Below are 17,635 nucleotides of genomic sequence, written 5' to 3'. Positions count from 1 at the left end.
CGTGAGAGGCGTGGCCATGCAGCACTCGCTATTTACGACTGCGGGATTGGCTGAAACTGAGACCATGGCAGAAGACCGGTCTTGACGAGTCCAGTCATGTGACGGCACTTACCGTATATGGCAGGGCTTCTGGAAGTCCGGACCTAGCCGATAGTACGCCTTATGAATCAATATGGTTAATGTGAAAATCCTTAACGGGGTTTGAAGTACAAAAGCGTAATGTAAAACCACCAAAGTTCGCAAACACATAACTCAGCATAATCTCCACCCCCAATGACAGAAAGCCAAACGTTAAACCAGTCTTTGAGATCCCATTATTGTTATATATTGATGTGTCATGTCGAAGGTCATAGTTAATTCGTTAAAGTCCATGAGATGCTGTTTTCCTATTGAAAATTGTTCCCAAACTCTAACTTTGAACAAAAATCTTTTGTGGACCTTTGATCAAAAAGTTTGAGAAAACGTGATACATACGTGATATTATACCCAGACATTTTTAATTACTGTAATTCACTAGTGTTTGTTCATATTTATTTCATGCAAAGTTTTTTAAAAACATTTTTAGGTTTACATAAGCAGGTAGACGACAGAATGGATGGATGTTCTCCATAAAGGCTTGTCTAGTCAGCAATCTTTTATTATTTACAATTCAATTGCAGTGAGCAATTTATATTCATATTTCGGTTGCGTTGTAAAACGAATTTTGTAAATGAATAAATATACAAGTGAAAATAATAGCTGTCCCCCATTTAAAGTAACTTTAACAAGAAAATGGTGAATATATTATAATAACATTCTGAGGGATAGCCAACATGAATTTAGGAGAGGTAGGTCCTGTTTAACTAATCTTCTTCAGTTCTTTGAGGAAGCTACAACTGACAGGAAACAGAGTAGTTTTTAGAGGCACAATGTCACAGTCGGCTTGTGTTCATAGTGGGGTACTGCAGGGTTCAATTTTAGGACCATTATTGTTCCTAATTTACATTAATGATATTGACACCAAAACATACAGTAAACTGGTTAAATTTTCAGACAACACCAATTAAGGTGGGTGGTGTAGCAGATACTAAATTAGCAGCACAGAGGCTACAACGGGATCTTGGTTTAATTAGTGACTGGGCTGATACCTGGCAGATGAAATTTGATGTAGATAAATGTAAGGAAATCCATGCAGGGAGCAGAAATATAAAGTACAGATATTTTATGGGTCCCACTGAAATAAAGGTAGATGATGTGTATGTTGATGCTTCCATGTCCCACTCTCGCCAGTGTGGGGAAGCAATAAAAAAGACCAATAGGATGTTGGGTTACATCTCTAGGTGTGTGGAGTTTAAGTCAAGGGAGGTGATGTTACATTTATATAATTCCTTGGTAAGACCCCACCTAGAATATTGTGTGCAGGTTTGGTCACCATATCTTAAAAATGACATTGCTGCCTTGGTAAAGGTTCAACGTAGGGCTACAAGAATGATTCCTGGTCTTAGTGGAATGTCTTATGATGAGAGTTTAGCTGAGCTGAATCTGTTCAGCGTCACGCAAAGGAGATTAAGGGGGGACATGATCCAGGTATATAAGATTCTAACAGGTCTGGATGCTGTTCAGTCAGTATTTCAGTATTAGTTTAAATACTAGAACTCATGGCCATAAGTGGAAATTAGCGGGAGAACATTTTAGACTGAATTTCAGAAAACACTTCTTTACACAGCATGTAGTTAGAGTATGGAATAGTCTTCATGCTAGTGTAGTGCAAGCTAAAACCCTGGGTTCCTTTAAATCAGAGCTAGATAAGATTTTAACAACTCTGAGCTATTAGTTAAGTTCTTCCCAAACGAGCTTGATGGACCGAATGGCCTCCTCTCGTTTGTAAATTTCTTATGTTCTTTTGTTCTTATGTAAACAGCTTCTGGGAGAGAAGTACTACCACATCCAGCTACAGATAACATGAGAGTTTTATGAACGATGCTACATTACCAAGCAGCACACATACTAAGCAGTACATTACCAAGCAGCACACATACTGTCTATGCCATGCTTCCTTACAGGTGCTACGGTAATTACCGTGTTCCCTCCACCATCCACACCGTCCAATTGGAAAACACCTATTCATCCCCACCTGTCCTCATGTGATCAGACCACTCCATGCAATACATCCCCCAGTGGCCAAAATCCATAATACACCCCAGAGTTATAAATGGCTCCCACACATACTATTCCTTTTACTAATTTCCCCCGGCACTCAGAGCGCGGCAATTGTAGTTTCTGTAGACGATTCAACTGTAAATTGTTATTATTTTAATTTAGTCGTTCTTGTTGCTTTTGTGCAGTAGATAAATAATAGAGTATTTGTTTTTAATGAATTAATTTTAAGATAATTCCATTTTGCGGGAGTCCCGCGATTAATTGTATTCTCCCGCAACCCGCACGTACATGAGGACCTTACCGCCCACACCCGCATTCACCCATCAAATCTTGTCCCGCGCCTCACTCTGTGCGTTGGGTCCCGCGGGACTTGTTGGAGTCGCACTCCGCCGGGTCCGCTGATGAGAAGAGATTCACAGCACATACGAGGAGTAGTATCATTTTACCGACTCGGACCTTTGAGTCTCGTTCAGCAAAATGAACGAATCTTTTTTCGAGTCATTTCGTTCATTTTAGGCCACTTAAAATTAATAAATTGTTTTACATGACTCAAACTTCTAAAATATTGGTGAGTAGGGGATTTTATATTTTTAGCGAAAAGACGAACGGCAACAGAGATATACTAAAACTAGAAAATTAAACTTTATTCTGTCAGTGTCTCAACATTTTAAACTCTCAACGGTGCAAACAATAAAAAGTGGAAAAATCCGAGGCTGACATTCAAGATTTTTCACTTACGGCAGCCAGTTTTAGAGAAACACAAGATGATTTCAAACGACGTACGTGCGTATTGACGATGGCGCACGTGCGTATTGACGATCTCTGCGTATTGACAATCTCTGACAGTTTTTGAGGTGAAAAAAACGGATTTTTTGAAAAATATAAAATATAAAAAAAATCGAGGCGGCACCAAAAAATTGAGGCGGGCGGCCATGTAAAACAATTTATTAATTTTAAGTGGCCTTAGCAAAATATAATTAAAATGTTACCTGTTACCTCCCTAACACATCTACTGCTTACACAAATGTTGATCACACTACAAACAAGACAAAACTATTATGCTATAAGAAACAGAAAATATTAATTCACCTGGGTCTTTAGTCTATGATTCGCTCACCTCGCCTCTTATCTGACAAGTTTTAGGGTTTGAGTCGTTCGTTCATCACGTGACAGCCCAATTAGCTAACCAAGGCAGTCTGAGCCGGAAAAAGAATTGATTAGTTCATCTCTCCAGTCTTCGGGTTTGAGTCGTTCGTTCATCACGTCACAGCTCCATAAGTTTAACCTATACAGTCTGAGCCAGAAACAGAATTAATTAGTTCATCTCTCGAGTCTTCGGGTTTGAGTCGTTCGTTCATCACGTGACAGCCCCATAAGCTTAACCTATTCAGTCTGAGCCGGAAGGAGAATTGATTAGTTCATTCCTCGAGTCTTTCGAGTCGTTCATTCTTATGTTATGTGACGTGACAGCACTGGATATAGAAATTAGTTACTAATTTACAACCTTCCTTACAAACGGGTGCATAGTTTATTATTATTATTATTGTTATTATTAATTAGTTTAAGTTATCATAACCGTAATATTTTAAACTAACCTTAATCATTCAAATTCAAAATGTTATTTGCTTTTACTTTGTCATTATGTCCTTTTTGACCAATCTTTTTATACAAATATTAGATCAGTATGTTAAGTCTGCATAGGAAAAACAATTATTATACCAGGAAACTCAAAATTGGAGTAAAAATTAACACTGCTATAGAATAGTGTACGATTATTAACTATAACTATTAACTAGTGACACTGACACTGTAGCCCCAGCAGACCAAGGAAGTGGCCTACAGTAGAGACCTGCACTCCCGCGGGAGTACCAGGGAGCTGAGAGACACTCCAGTCAGTCTGTAGCTCCAGCTTTGCCCTGCTAAATCAACATATTTCCTGTAACATGCATGCTTTAGCATTACATTCATAGTAATTCCCTTCATTAGTCTGTATTTTATCAGAGCCCCACCATGGATTTCACACAAATGTTTCAGCGTTACACCTTTATCACTGTTTGTGTGGAAGACATGCTTGGCCTCTAATACTGTAAAATACAAAGCATCAGAGGTTGGACCCGATCATTACTTTGACTATTTTACAGTGTCTACGAACCAATCATATTTATCATCCAACTTAGGGCAGTGAAGTTTTTTTCCCTTCATTATCGCATGACAGAGGCATGAATTGTTACCCAAAATAAATCATGTTTATAATAACAAATGGTTATTCTATTTTTCCGGTGTGTATATATGTACTGTTTACAATGTAAATCCACAAGCAGCGCCCCTCAGTGGATAAGGATAGTTATTGCTTTAGCACTCTCCCTTTGTACAATCACAGGATCATTTTAGATGCCTGAAATGTCTAGTTTCACTTTCAAAGTTTCTTCACTTTTTGGTTGTCGAGGGTGCCTTTTTCTAAGTGGCCTGGCTGGGAGATTTTTCAGAGACAAACAAGAAACACGAACTAGTCAATCCACATTAAAAGCTTTATAAAATATTTTAGTACATTCATAGCGATATTCTTTTTTTCGAACGGCAAACAAACTACAAACAAACCAAGTTGCCATGTTGAAATTACGTCACGGGGCAACTCGCACAACAAAATCTTGTCCGACTTCATTGTCATAAAAGAGGCGTGTTTCCGACGGGAAGTGACGTTTTTCGTGACATTTTCATCCGAGTTCCGACTTGGAGAGAAATAATCTAACGCACCATGTGTTCTTTTGTCATCAATCATGGTCCACCCGCATCGTTCTCCCCCTGCCTCTGGCCCCCCGTCTTCCATTCTCTCCCCTTTTGTTAAACATCAGACCCCATCCCACCCTGCCACTCCCATGCCGGTTGACTCTGTTCGCTTGAAGTGTCACAGTTCACATTCGTTCATTGGTTCCTGTCTTGGTTAAATCCATTGTTAGTTAAGGGGGGGGAGGGTGACAAATAATTCGTAAAGCTTCCTTGTACAGGGGGCACTTGGGCTGCTATCCTATGAAAGTTTACTATGAAAGTTTACTCAATGCCTTTGTGAGACTGGGGGGGGGGGTGTCTTTGCTGAACCAGCAAGTGTTAAAAGTGTTTCATTTTTGTCCCATTGCACAGGAGTTCCTGTGTCACATGATTGAATTCCCTGAGTTTCCTGGGCTTTCGCAGTCTCACATCTGATTGGCCTGTAAAACACTCCCCTCCCCCCAGTCTCTTCCCCTTGCTTGTGATATGAGTAGTAACCAGGAAGTCCCTCCTACCGAGTGGAGAAAACAGAGTCGCAAAGCGAAACTCTTCACCACACTCTCTCTGTCTCTGCGTTTGTGTGAGAGCTAAAATGGCAGAATTAGGATATCTCCTGGATCTGGATCAATTTAATTGTCCAATCTGTCTTGATCTGCTAAAAGATCCAGTGGCTCCTTCCTGTGGACACAGTTACTGTATGAGCTGCATTAAGGGACACTGGGATCAGGAGGATTATTTTGGAGTTTACAGCTGCCCCCAGTGCAGACAGACCTTCACGCCCAGACCTATTCTGGGCAGAAACACCATCCTGGCTGAAGTAGTGGAGAAACTGAAGAAGACTGGACTACAAGCAGCTACTCCTGTTGATTATTATGCTGGACCTGGAGATGTGGAGTGTGACGTCTGTACTGGGAGAAAACGCAAAGCTGTAAAAACCTGTCTAGTTTGTCTGGCATCGTACTGTGAAACTGACCTACAACTTCACAATAAACTTAACCAAGGAAAGCAACACAAGCTCATTGACGCCATCGGACGTCTGCAGGACAAAGTCTGTTCCCAACACGACAAACTTCTGGAGGTCTACTGCCGTACCGACCAGCAGTGTATCTGTCTGCTGTGTGTGATGGATGAACACAGAGGCCATGATACAGTCTCAGCTGCTGCAGGTAGGACCGAGAAAGAGGTAAGGACTAGAAACAGAAATTTTATGCAGGGGATTAATATTGATCAGTGTGTAGCACTGTAACACTCTATGGCCAGCATGTGCCTTTACTATGGCAAGAGCGTTTCCTCTGGGGGGGGTGTACTTTTAAATTTACCCCGAATAACATGTATGATACTCTGGACATTCTGACACAGCTTTCAAGGCTCATTGGAAGGGAATAAATGAGTATTGTATGTATTACATTTTGTAAGGGGTCCATTGTGCAGCATTCATGAGTGAAGATGTGTTATTTATGAACTGAGAGCTATTACATTGTCGTGAGGCACATTTGCTACCTTTTTAGGACATTATATTGGCAGGGGATACCCTTAAATTTCCGTATGCTTAACGTTACCTATATTTGCATTGGGGGGATTTTGATAAAGCATAAGATGACCAGCTGGATCAATCTTTCATGACGATCTACTATCTGTTGTGGTGATTTTCTAAACAAACCAGTCACAAACTTGAAAATCAATAGACTTTATTTGAAAGTAACAATGGCGAGTTGGTCTGCCAAGCAACCTAAAATACTATACCCTTTATGTTAATAGCCAACACCGTTTGGGTCCGTGCCACCTTTGTCACGTGATGTATTAGGATGTACCGTTTGATTATTTACCTCTCTTTCATACCTTATATATATATGTGTTCTTGTGCAGCCTAAAATGGACACAGACGTTCATCTCTGTATTACTCTAGAAGTCCTTATATGACATCTAAAAGGCTACACATTCCTTCCAAGATCTTGCTCGCATATTATAAGATATACGACATTTAGTCTACTGTCATGTTTCTCTGATAGTACTTATAATGCATTCTATTAGTACTCATATACTTCACAAAGTTTACATATTAATAATGTACTTTTCTCTATCGTAGCTTATATGTTTCTCCTTAATCACTTACTAAACCTATCATTAATCCAAACATGGTATCACCTGTTCTGTCAGTGGGTTGATATTTGTAATGCAAAGTACAAAGTGCAATATTAATTCACCGGGGTGTTTTTCCTAGTGTAAAGCACAACATTTTTTATTGCATAAGAATGTTTGTGTCTTGGATGAGGCTTCTTTCCAATCAAAACACACTATTTACAATTATGTCAAAGTAGGAAGTCCTGACGGTAGATAAGTAAACTCTTACCGGCAATGTTTACTTAAAGGGGCCCCACGTGATATTCTCATCTGTTATCAAGGTCGTATCAGTATTTGCTCTGGAGTTGATGCAAGTCAGAATGTTTTAGTATTTGAAATCGTATAACTTTCCTTCTCACCCAACTTTCCCATTTTGGTTTTTCTAGAAGGAGCTGAAGACAATGCAGAAGGAATCAAAGAAGAGGGTGAAGGAGAAAGATAAGGAGCTGCAGGAGCTGAGGCAGGCTGTCGACCTTCTCAGGGTGAGTAGGAACACGGGTATGTAGAGAAACCCTAAGAGACATTTCGTGGTTTAGTCAGGACCCTTCTCCAGGCACCCAGTGACGGCCACAGAGGGACAGAAGAACAAGGGATTAGAGCAGGGCTATTCAACTCAGGCCCTTGATTACAAATCCAGGCCTTGTTTTCAGTTCTCCCAGGTAGTTAGTTTAATAATTACTGATTCTGATTGGTCAGAGGCTTCACACCTGACTGACAGGTAAAGGAAGGCTGGAAAATCAGCAGGGCTTGGCCCTTGAGGACCATGAGCTGAATAGCCCTGGGTTACAGAAATGAGCAAGTGCTTATATTTCTGTATCTGTGACAGAGCTCAGCACAGTCAGCAGTGGAGGACAGCGAGAGGATCTTCGCTGAGATGATCCGCTCCATTGAGAGGAGACGCTCTGAGGTGATACAGCTGATCAGAGATCAGGAGAAGGCTGTAGTGAGTCAGGCTGAACAGATTCTGAAGAGACTGGAGCAGGAGATCGAAGAGTTCAAGAGAAGAAACACAGAGTTAAAGGAGTTCTCGCACACGGAGGATCACATCCTTTTCCTGCAGGTGTGCATGCAGCTATACTCTTCTGCTTTCATTTGTATGTCTTCATCAGAATGTATAGCAAGACTCATTGTCTTTCTTTTCTCTGCAGAACTGCAAGTCTATTTTTGACATCAGAGACATGTCCAAAGTTGCTTTTAATCCGTACTGCTCCTTTGCGGATGTTGGTAAAGAGGTCTCCGTTCTCCAAGACCAACTGGAATACCTCCTCAAAGAAGATTTACTCAAGAATTCAGGTTTGTTGAGGAAGCACTGCTCTATTGAATTCTGTCTTTATGTTAAAGTACATTTTCAATCCAAGTTTTCTCTTTTTGTCTTGCAGTGAAGGAACTCTTTTTCTTGGAACCTAAGACAAGAGAGGATTTCTTACAATGTGAGTCCACAGACACAGAACAAAGTCAGAACATTTCATAAGATTTTTTTAAGATCAGTTCTTCTAGAATTTCCTAATTTATTTGATGTTTGATATTTGAAATTCTAATGCTAATAAATTTATTGCAATTGTAAGATTTTACAATGATATGGACCCTGTACTGCAGGGGTGGCCAATCTTATCCAGAAAGGGCCACTGTGTATACAGGCTTTCTCTGTAACTCCCTATTTAGATGGACTAATTAGAGCACTGATTGGCTGAAGAGTCCTCACACCTGGGTTTGAACAGCTGACCTACAGGTTATCCCAAAAACCTGCACACACACCGACCCTTTGCGGATAAGATTGGCCACCCCTGTTCTAATGGGATATGGGATGAGAAAAATTGGTATTTGAAGAAAAAAATAATGAGTTATTTTGTGAGATACTTGGTTTTCTTTTCCCCCCACATATTTTGTTTCTCCTGCCGCTTCTCACGTCTGCTTAGCGGCTCTGTACTACAGCCTGACTGATGCAGGATTTTCTGATACCGATTTCGATATTTGAGGATATAAAAATCTGATAATAATATATTGGGTGATTTTTTTAATTTGCACAAGTACAGCTACATTGGAATGCTTCTCTTTTCCAACCCCATCTTGCTCTTCATAGCTTTGGGGGGGGGGGGGGTGAGGTCACAGAGCAGGATCAATTAATGGGCAATACTACTGGACCTGGGAGGGTTGGTTAAGGGCCTTGCTTAAGGAGCCGCGGTCATGTGACTGTTCTGCCGAGGCTTGAACCAGCAACCTTCTGAGCACAGGCACAGAGCCGCTCAATCACTGCCTCCCAAGAAATGTTTTCCCCAGCATTTATGTCTTATTTAAAATCCCTCTCCAAGATAGCATGACATAATGCATTTTTTAAAAATTAACTTTTATTTTCATAAACAGTACTTTGAACAAAAGTACGACAATATATTTTTAAGTTTTGATAGTCAAGTGCATGTTCCAAACACGTGCTGCCAGCAGGTGAGTTGCTCTCTGCCCTCTGGTGGACAAACTATGCAATGACACCACCTATAACATGGTTGAAGGATCCACCCTCCATCAATCCTTTCTTTTTAATTGTCATTTTTCGGTCATAATAAATGCCAGTACCGACTTATTTGCAATGAGCTCATATCAGTCAACAGGAATCGACTGGAAACAAAAAGCAGCTGGAGTTCCGTAGTATTTATTTTAGTTCATCATGATGAACCAGTTGCCTAAATATTATATATAGGATATATAATGTTGGGATTTGGAAAGAAAGACCAACCCAACAGGAAAATTTCCGATGGCCAGTCTGTGCCCGTCAGTTGATATCATTGGCCAGGCTCTACTCCGTACCATAAAACCTGAAACGTATGAAGATTATTTTTTATATATATTAAGCATGTATTTTCCATGTCTGTTTCCTTCCCTATCAGATGCCTGTGAGCTCACGCTGGACCCCAGCACCCTCCAAAGACAGCTCTGCTTATCCGAGGGGAACAGGGTGGTCACGTGGGTGGAGGATTGCCAGCCGTATCCTGATCACCCGGAGAGATTCGGGTTCCACCAACAAGTGCTGTGTAGAGAAGGCCTGACTGGGTGCTGCTACTGGGAGGCGGAGTGGAGCGGGACCATCGGGGTCTATATCGCAGTGTCATATAAAGGGATAGGCAGGAAAGGCACAGCGGACCTCTTTGGGCGCAATGACAAATCCTGGAGTTTGTTCTGCTCTCCCACGAGTTACTTCTTCAGACACAATGATCACAAGACGGGAGTGCATGGACCCATCTCCTCCAGGATAGGGGTGTATCTGAACTTCTGGACAGGAACCCTGTCCTTCTACAGCATCTCCGACACGATGACCCTCCTGCACAGGGTCCAGACCACATTCACCGAGCCCCTCTACCCTGGCTTTTATATCTGTAGGACGGGAACTGCTGTTAAACTGTGCTCTCTGCGGAACGAAAGCACTTATAGGGTGACTGATTAGCAAGTGGGATGAGCGCTTCTATCCTTCAGTAACAATCAGATTGATTTTTTGCTCAAGAGTTTCATGACAGTATCGATAGATGAGTGGGAAGACGATGATGGTTGTTTAGAACAGGATGGATGTTTTCCGAGCTCTCAGTTGATTGATGGTCTTGTTTTTCTTAGTGTTGAGACTCCCTTACTCTAGCCCCCCTTCCTTATATACCAGTTCCCATTCGGTTAATTGGGGCAACGTAAAAACACAGGGGGAAACTGATTTGAGTATCCTCTGATTACATCTTACAATACACAGTTTTACCCCCAAACAGAACAGAATAGCTGGCCATTGGCCACATATCTTCCCTAACATTTCAAGCAATACATCAAACATTGCACAACATAGCAATAATACACATAACATCACTCACCCCCCTGTGCCAAACCATCCCCGTCCCTCATTCCACAATTGGCTATAAAGGAACCTTTCCACTGCGGCACGCGCTTCCGCAGGGAACCGGTATACCGAGGGACCAGGGAGAGCAGCAAACAGTGTGTGAGTTGGTGAGAATTGTCTGCATGTTTGCATATGGTTCTAAGTTTGCTATGGAAGGTTGATGAAGCTGAAACAGTGGGTACCTCACTGTTCACAAAAAAATATTGCCATAAATAAATGAGCTGAGCGGTAAATTGCTGTGTGGAGTTTTACTGTTCTGTGAGCAGGGGATGATGGGAAATGTAGTCTATGCAAAGGTAATGTGCTACCATTCCTACTATTAGACCGAGTACAAAACACATTTACATTAACAGCACAGGTAACCAAAATTGACCCCTTCACTTTTTTACAGTCTCTATACCAGACTGCTGTACTCAGTGCTGAAAAAGACACAGTCAGGCAGGGCTCTCGAGTCTCACGCATTGACTGAGACACACGCATTTCAACCATTTGACACGCTCACACGCCACACCAGGGATAATGCCCACCAAGGTGTCCTGTTTGTCTGCACTGACCATGAGACACACGTATTTCAACCAGTTCACACGCTCACACGCCACACCTTGTGTTTCTTACACTGAGAAGTAAGGGTTAACGCCCTTATATATGCTGCTGTATAGAATTAAAGGCCGATGCGCAGGCATGCTGAGTGGGGTTTTTCACCGTGTTATACAGACATAATAGCCACGTACCAGCCAATCAGAAAATAGTACTTGTTGTTTCCGGGTAAATTACAGAATCAGTTATATGTTATCCGGCTGCAGACACGTTATTACATGGATGCGCACGCAGACGGAGGGTCGAGAAGGGTGAAGTGGAACAGCAAGATCCGATGGATGCGATAGGCAGGGATCTCAAGTCTCACACACTGAGCGTGAGACAACATGCTCCGCCCCTAACAAATCTCACTCCAAACTGTTGTGCAAGCTTTGGCACCAAATTAAGATGTCTCTCTGGAAAAGTCAGAAGATGGTGACAGCAGAGAAAGAGGGCAGGGTAATAACCGTAACACCACAGTCGACATCATTTAGGTCATTTCCTTCCCTTTTCTCGTGGTTAGCTACACAGTGACTCTCCCTACAGACACTTTACTGACATGCAGTGACTGCATTAACAGGGTGCATCGCATCCCGGTGTTTGTGCATTTGCTGCACATGGAAGAAGCGGGGCTGTGTGTTCCTGTGTGTATGTCTTGCACCTTTTCCATTCTCTGTGGCACCAGAGATACAGAAGAGGAAGTAGATGGATATTTGTGATATCAGACCAGGAAGAGAGAGACAGTCTTCAGACGGCTGGGGTCTCTGACAGACTCAGTCATGGTTCCTCTCCTCTTCCTCCTTCACGTCTTCTTCATGAGGCTGCCAGGTAAGACAGAAATATTGACCATTATGCAATATTCACTAGAAAGGATCATAAAAAAGAACTTGTGATTCCTAAATATATATTTTCAGATTTTTATCTTTGCTTTTAAAAAGAATCTGATTCAGTATTAGTTAATTGTTTTTTAATTTATTGAAATTTGTATTTTTCATTGCTTCCTCTTCCTATTTGACATTGTCTACTGTTTGATGTGATCACTGGCTGTTATTCCTTGATACTTAAAACTTGTAACAACAGGTGAAACAGTTTACTGTGTATATATATTAAATGTAAAAAACATACTAAACCTGCCAATTTGAGTTTGCTCTCACACTGAAATGAATCATTTATTGCTTTTACAATAACAGCATCTCATAAGTTGGTAAGAGGTTTACAGTGATTTTGCAGAAATGCCCTGTAACCCAAGGACTGATGGGTATTAACAGCGAATCAAACTCAGTCTAAGAAATAGTTTTTGCCAGTGACTGTGCAGACAATGAATTACTAAGTGCACCATTTACATGATGTCCCTGCAGGTGGTGACAGTGTGAGGACATTCAGCTGTTTAACTGCACAGAGTGGAGAATCTCTCACCATCCCATGTTTCTATGATCAGAAGTATAAAGACCATGTGAAATACTGGTGTAAAGGGCAATTATGGAACTCCTGTACAATCATGGCACGCACAGACTCACCACAGAGCTCCAGGAAAGTGTCAATCACTGATAGTCCCGCCCAGTTAGTTTTCAATGTGACCATGAGGAACTTGGAGACAAGTGACACTGGTACCTACTGGTGTGCTGTAGAGATAGGTGGACTTGGTGAGATGGACGATTGTCAGTCACTGATAATAACAGTTAACGGTAAGATGCAGAAAGAATTTCACAATGTTTTTACAGTATTAGTGAGTTAAAAAGTATTTGAATATTAATATTAATTTTATCCCGTGTCCTTATACTGTACTGTGTTTTTTGAGTAAAATTTACAAATACTCCCTCCCTTCTCTCCTGTAAACACAGGTGCTCAGAGTGTGAGGACTGTGAGCTGGGTATCTGCAGAGAGAGGAGGATCTGTCACCATCCCATGTTACTATGATCAGAAGCATAAACACCATGTGAAGTACTGGTGTAGAGGGCGTGACTGGTATTCCTGCTCCATATTGGCACGTTCTGACTCCAATCAGACAGCAGGGAAAGTGTCAATCAGTGATGACCACACCCACCTGGTCTTTAATGTGACCATGAGGAACCTGCAGGAAACGGACTCTGACACTTACTGGTGTGCTGTGGAGATTCACGGGGCAGCAGATGATGGTGTCTATCTACAGCTCATTGTGATGGAAGGTGAATTATTATATTAGCCTGCAGCTTATAGCATCAGACTGTAGGTTATATGAACTCCTCTGGATGTTATATATTTTATCATTATATTACATACTATGGACAGACTGACTATCACACAGTTCTGATTACATGGTTAAATACCCAGTAGAAAAATCTTACATCTTTACGACCTTTGCAGCTTTCAGCATTTTTTTGCTGATTGTATGTTTATTTTTATTAAATATCTAAATAATGAAATGGTATATGTATAGTTTAAGTTATTTTAAAAGCTTTGACTGCTATCTTGACCTGGTCTTTCACAGCAACGACAGATTCACCCAAACAGGCAGAGCTGACTACAGCTTTACAGCAGACAGAAAGTTTTACTTCATCTACACAGCAGAGAGACGGGTTGACTTCAGCAACAAAACACCCAGCAGGATGGGCTGTGACCACATTTCCCTCTGGTTCCTTAACTAATGAGGATTCAAACACCACACAATCACCAAGGTAAACTGCCAAATCCATTTCTTTCTCTGAAAATCAGTTTTAAAACTGTGCATTCAAGATTCAAAGTTCGATAAGTAAATACGTGTCATGGATCCTGCATGAAACACTACATGTCATAAACCTTCACTTTCCTTCTCTTGTTCTTCTCCAGTCAGATGCTCCTTCTGCTTATGCTGATGCTGCTTCTGTTGTTTCTGGTCACTCTCATGATTATCTGGATTCTATGAAGCAGAACCAATGAGAAAATTTGTCTTTAACATAAATAAACCATTTTAGGATATTGTGAAACACATTTTTTTCTGCTGGTTTTGGTGTATTTTGCTTATCAGTAATTTGATCAATCCGACAGTGCTATTAGTTTCAAAAGCATGACATGATCAACACAGATGTCAGTGATGCTCAGCTTTACTGTCATGTCACAGTAAGCAGATACGTGAGCCGGTAGTGGAACGTGACCTAACCACCCCCTGAGTGTGCATTCCTGCCTCTGCTGCGAGTGTTTGTCATATTATTAGGGGACGTAACCCTGCATTAAGTTGCTTGCTTGCTTGCAACCAGCCTTCTCCTGCAAAAGTAAATAATGTGACTGCAACTTTATAAATACTCTACACATATTGCATAGCAACAGATTAAAGAAGAAGATGAGGCTACAGTGAGGATGTGATCATGAAGCCTGGGTGACTGTTGAGTAGATCAACATTGTTTAGGCTATCAGATATAAATTTTGGTTGAGATACGCTGGTGTTCTGGTAAGAATCTGGAGCAAACAGTATGAATCCATGGACTCATCCTGCCTTGTATCTACCCTACAGACTGGTGATGGTGTAACACTGTGGGGATGTATGTTGGCACAAAACACTAATCTTAATACCACCTGAGCTTCACTTGAATGTGAAACTAATGTGAACCTTAACATCATGGCTGACCATGTCCACAGTCCACCCTTTTTCAAACAGAAAATTCCAGCAGGAAAAGACATGCAGCATCACAAAGTGGGTACAGGAACACAACACTGAGTTCAGGTTCCTTCAGTGGCCCCAGATCCCAAATGTGAAGCACAGTTTTGGGATGAAGCTAAACTGGACATTCACAGCATGAATGTGTGACTGGAAATCTGCAGAAATCACGTTACCATGGACTAGTAGGAATGTTGCCAGTCTCTGGCCACTGAATGCATGTTCTGTTCTTGCTTATCCATCAGAGACCACACTTGGCACTTTCTGCTTCACGCTGCTGTTGGTCTGGTCTACCTGCTGTGTACTGGAGTGGCCATTATCACCTGGAGAAACCACAGTAAGTTGTGCTGGAAGCTGGATGTTCACTACACTGGAATAAACTGATAAAGTAAATAGGAAAACAGTGTGTTCAGACCAGTGTCTGTACTGGTGTGGTGACTTACTGTGGGCTTCGGTTTATATCCCAGGATGTGATTCTCTCTCTTCCCCCTAACAGGGCAGTGATCACTGGGGTCTCTCTCCTAGGGAGGGCAGCAGCAGTGACAGCTCCTTAGGACGGGGCTCTGACTGCACTGCCGCCCCTTCTGATCCCACCTCCAGCTGTGACAGACACTTCCTGAAATCTGGGGCCCCGTGTGAGACGCCCTCCTGCCCTTCGGCGCCCCCTTTGGGGTCATGCCCTCATTCTCTCCTGCTCTGCACATGCTTAGTGTCTTTTCTGAAACCCCTGAAGTTTTAACTTTATCAATTTTTCAATAATGAATATTTGTGCACACGCTATAGGCTCCTATAGGCTATAAGAGCCTCTGAGCTATATATTCAAGTTCTGTTGCATTGACTTTGGCCTGTCTGCAATGCAATTTGAGCTGTCACGATTACTTGAGTAAACATAATTATTCGATTACTGAAAAGCATCGATTATAATATGCCTAATTGAATACTCGACAGAATGGTGGAAAGAAGACGGCATATAGAGGATGAGGATCCAAATAAAGACCAAGTTGGAGTTGGCTACTTATTCACAGGATCCCTGCCACCTTAAATGGAGGATGCTGTTTCAACAGAATCCTGTAGATGGCACTGTGTATGCTACATTGAAGGGTCCAAGAATGTTTTCAGCATTTCATTTTACCAAGAAAATGCTAATAGTTCAAATGTCTTCAGTTGCACAGCCATTGGCTCTGGAATGAATCTGTTACTGTAAATACAATTCATTAAATCTGGAATCTGAGTTGTATGCTGTGTTTGATTTCACAGATGTTATTATTATTGCTATTATTATTTGAATATTTCACTGTACATTTTTCAGTTTAATACCTTCTGAAATTTGTACTCTTTCATTAAGATTAAATGCATTTTCTGCCCAGCTTAAAGGCATCTTAGTCAGCTTCCCTACATGGGATAGTGCTCGCAATGGCACATGCTGTGCAGTTTATAATAAAGACATTTAGAAAATATAAAATAATGTATGAACAAAAAGTTTAAGCTTTAGCACTTATTTATTTCATATATGAATTTCATAGATCTCCCTGAAAATGGTGAAATTTCCAATGCTTAGAGTGATGTTTCTTGTTTAATACATCTAAGGATGCCACTCATACAGCCGTTCTGTTGGATGACTGTAGCCTTTGGTCTGCAGCTGACGTCATGAGACAGCGTCCAACATTCACCGGGTATTTTGACCGTTAACTGCGACACCTTCCCGTTGGCATGTTGGCAGTGGTGGCCAGATCACTGCCCATTAGCTCCAGCCTCCAGCCCTCCTCTTTTATACCAGAGCCAACAACAGGCTCTTTCTGCTGCCTCCTCATTAACCTCAAACAGCTGTTTTCCCCTCATTCCCTGATATACCCAGTGCAGTAAGCACTGTCCACACAGACTGTGCTGGGAACCCTCGGCACCCAACTTTGACAGGAAACAGCCATGTTTGCCATCCTTTCTCTCTGAACTCCTGGACAAGACCTTGCTACATCAAGCTCTTCCTCTCATGAGCCTCGTCACAGCCTTCTTCCCATCTGACACTCAATTTCACAAGGATGACTTCCCTCATCTGCTCTGATCAGAGTCTCAGTGCTGTTTGGACAATAGGGTGGAAATTTAACTTCCTTCCCAAGTCTGCTCTCATCTCCCACCTTTGTACCTTCTGGAGCATGTTGGTTCTGGTCCTCCTTGGAGGTATTGTTCCTCTTGGATCCAAGGTTCGACTAACGGGTGGACCCTCCTCTCCAGTACCCTGGCATAGACCTTCCCAGGGAGGCTGAAGAGTGTTATCCCCCTAAACTTGGAACACATCCTCTAGTCCCCCTTGCTAAAGATTGGGACCACCACCCCAGTCTGCCAATCCAAAGGCACTGCCACCTATGTCTATGCAATGTTGAAGAGGTGTGTCAGCTAAGATAGGCCCAAAACATGAAGAGCTTTCAAGAACTCAGGGTGAATCTCATCCATCCCTGGAGCTTTCCCATGGAAGAGTTGTTTGACTACTTCAGTGACCTCAGCCCCAGAGATGGACAGACCTCCCTCTGAGTCTTCCATCTCTACTTCCTTTAAGGAAGGCA

At 41.8% G+C, this 17,635-nt stretch overlaps 1 protein-coding gene and 1 long non-coding RNA gene across 5 annotated transcripts; one reads left to right on the top strand and one right to left on the bottom strand.

The window, feature by feature from the left end:
* The first annotated feature begins 5,415 nt into the window (after nt 1-5,415).
* Nucleotides 5,416-16,303, top strand: LOC111832858 (tripartite motif-containing protein 16-like). Of its 4 annotated transcripts, none has more exons than XM_023790582.2 (11): nt 5,416-6,088; nt 7,413-7,508; nt 7,853-8,086; nt 8,175-8,319; nt 8,406-8,456; nt 9,906-12,295; nt 12,826-13,152; nt 13,309-13,632; nt 13,935-14,121; nt 15,323-15,414; nt 15,603-16,303. In XM_023790582.2, exons 1-6 carry the CDS (start codon nt 5,498-5,500, stop codon nt 10,457-10,459), a joined length of 1,671 nt encoding a protein of 556 aa, XP_023646350.1. In that variant the 5' UTR covers nt 5,416-5,497; the 3' UTR covers nt 10,460-12,295; nt 12,826-13,152; nt 13,309-13,632; nt 13,935-14,121; nt 15,323-15,414; nt 15,603-16,303. The 4 variants fall into 4 exon arrangements, with proteins under 4 accessions (XP_023646350.1, XP_072566728.1, XP_072566730.1 ...); XM_072710627.1 differs by having other exon boundaries at nt 15,574-16,303; XM_072710629.1 differs by having other exon boundaries at nt 14,273-15,414.
* LOC140588717 (uncharacterized) lies at nt 11,966-15,637 on the bottom strand. Its single transcript, XR_011989889.1, has 3 exons — nt 15,521-15,637; nt 15,254-15,400; nt 11,966-14,342 (listed from the first exon to the last, which is right to left on the bottom strand). It is a non-coding gene; the product is annotated as an uncharacterized lncRNA (long non-coding RNA).
* Nucleotides 16,304-17,635: the final 1,332 nt, after the last annotated feature.

Source organism: Paramormyrops kingsleyae, chromosome 4 (genome assembly GCF_048594095.1).
Source record: "Paramormyrops kingsleyae isolate MSU_618 chromosome 4, PKINGS_0.4, whole genome shotgun sequence".
Lineage (NCBI taxonomy): Eukaryota > Metazoa > Chordata > Actinopteri > Osteoglossiformes > Mormyridae > Paramormyrops > Paramormyrops kingsleyae.
The sequence above is the reverse complement of the archived record's forward strand: the minus strand, read 5'-3'. Positions and strand labels throughout refer to the sequence as shown.

Excerpts from the sequence above, each read along its gene's own strand:
- LOC111832858 (XM_023790582.2), top strand. The coding sequence starts at position 5,498 with ATGGCAGAATTAGGATATCTCCTGGATCTGGATCAATTTAATTGTCCA. Across the intron at positions 8,087-8,174 it reads ATCACATCCTTTTCCTGCAG|AACTGCAAGTCTATTTTTGA; the intron begins GTGTGCATGCAG and ends TTTTCTCTGCAG. Across the intron at positions 8,457-9,905 it reads AAGAGAGGATTTCTTACAAT|ATGCCTGTGAGCTCACGCTG; the intron begins GTGAGTCCACAG and ends CTTCCCTATCAG.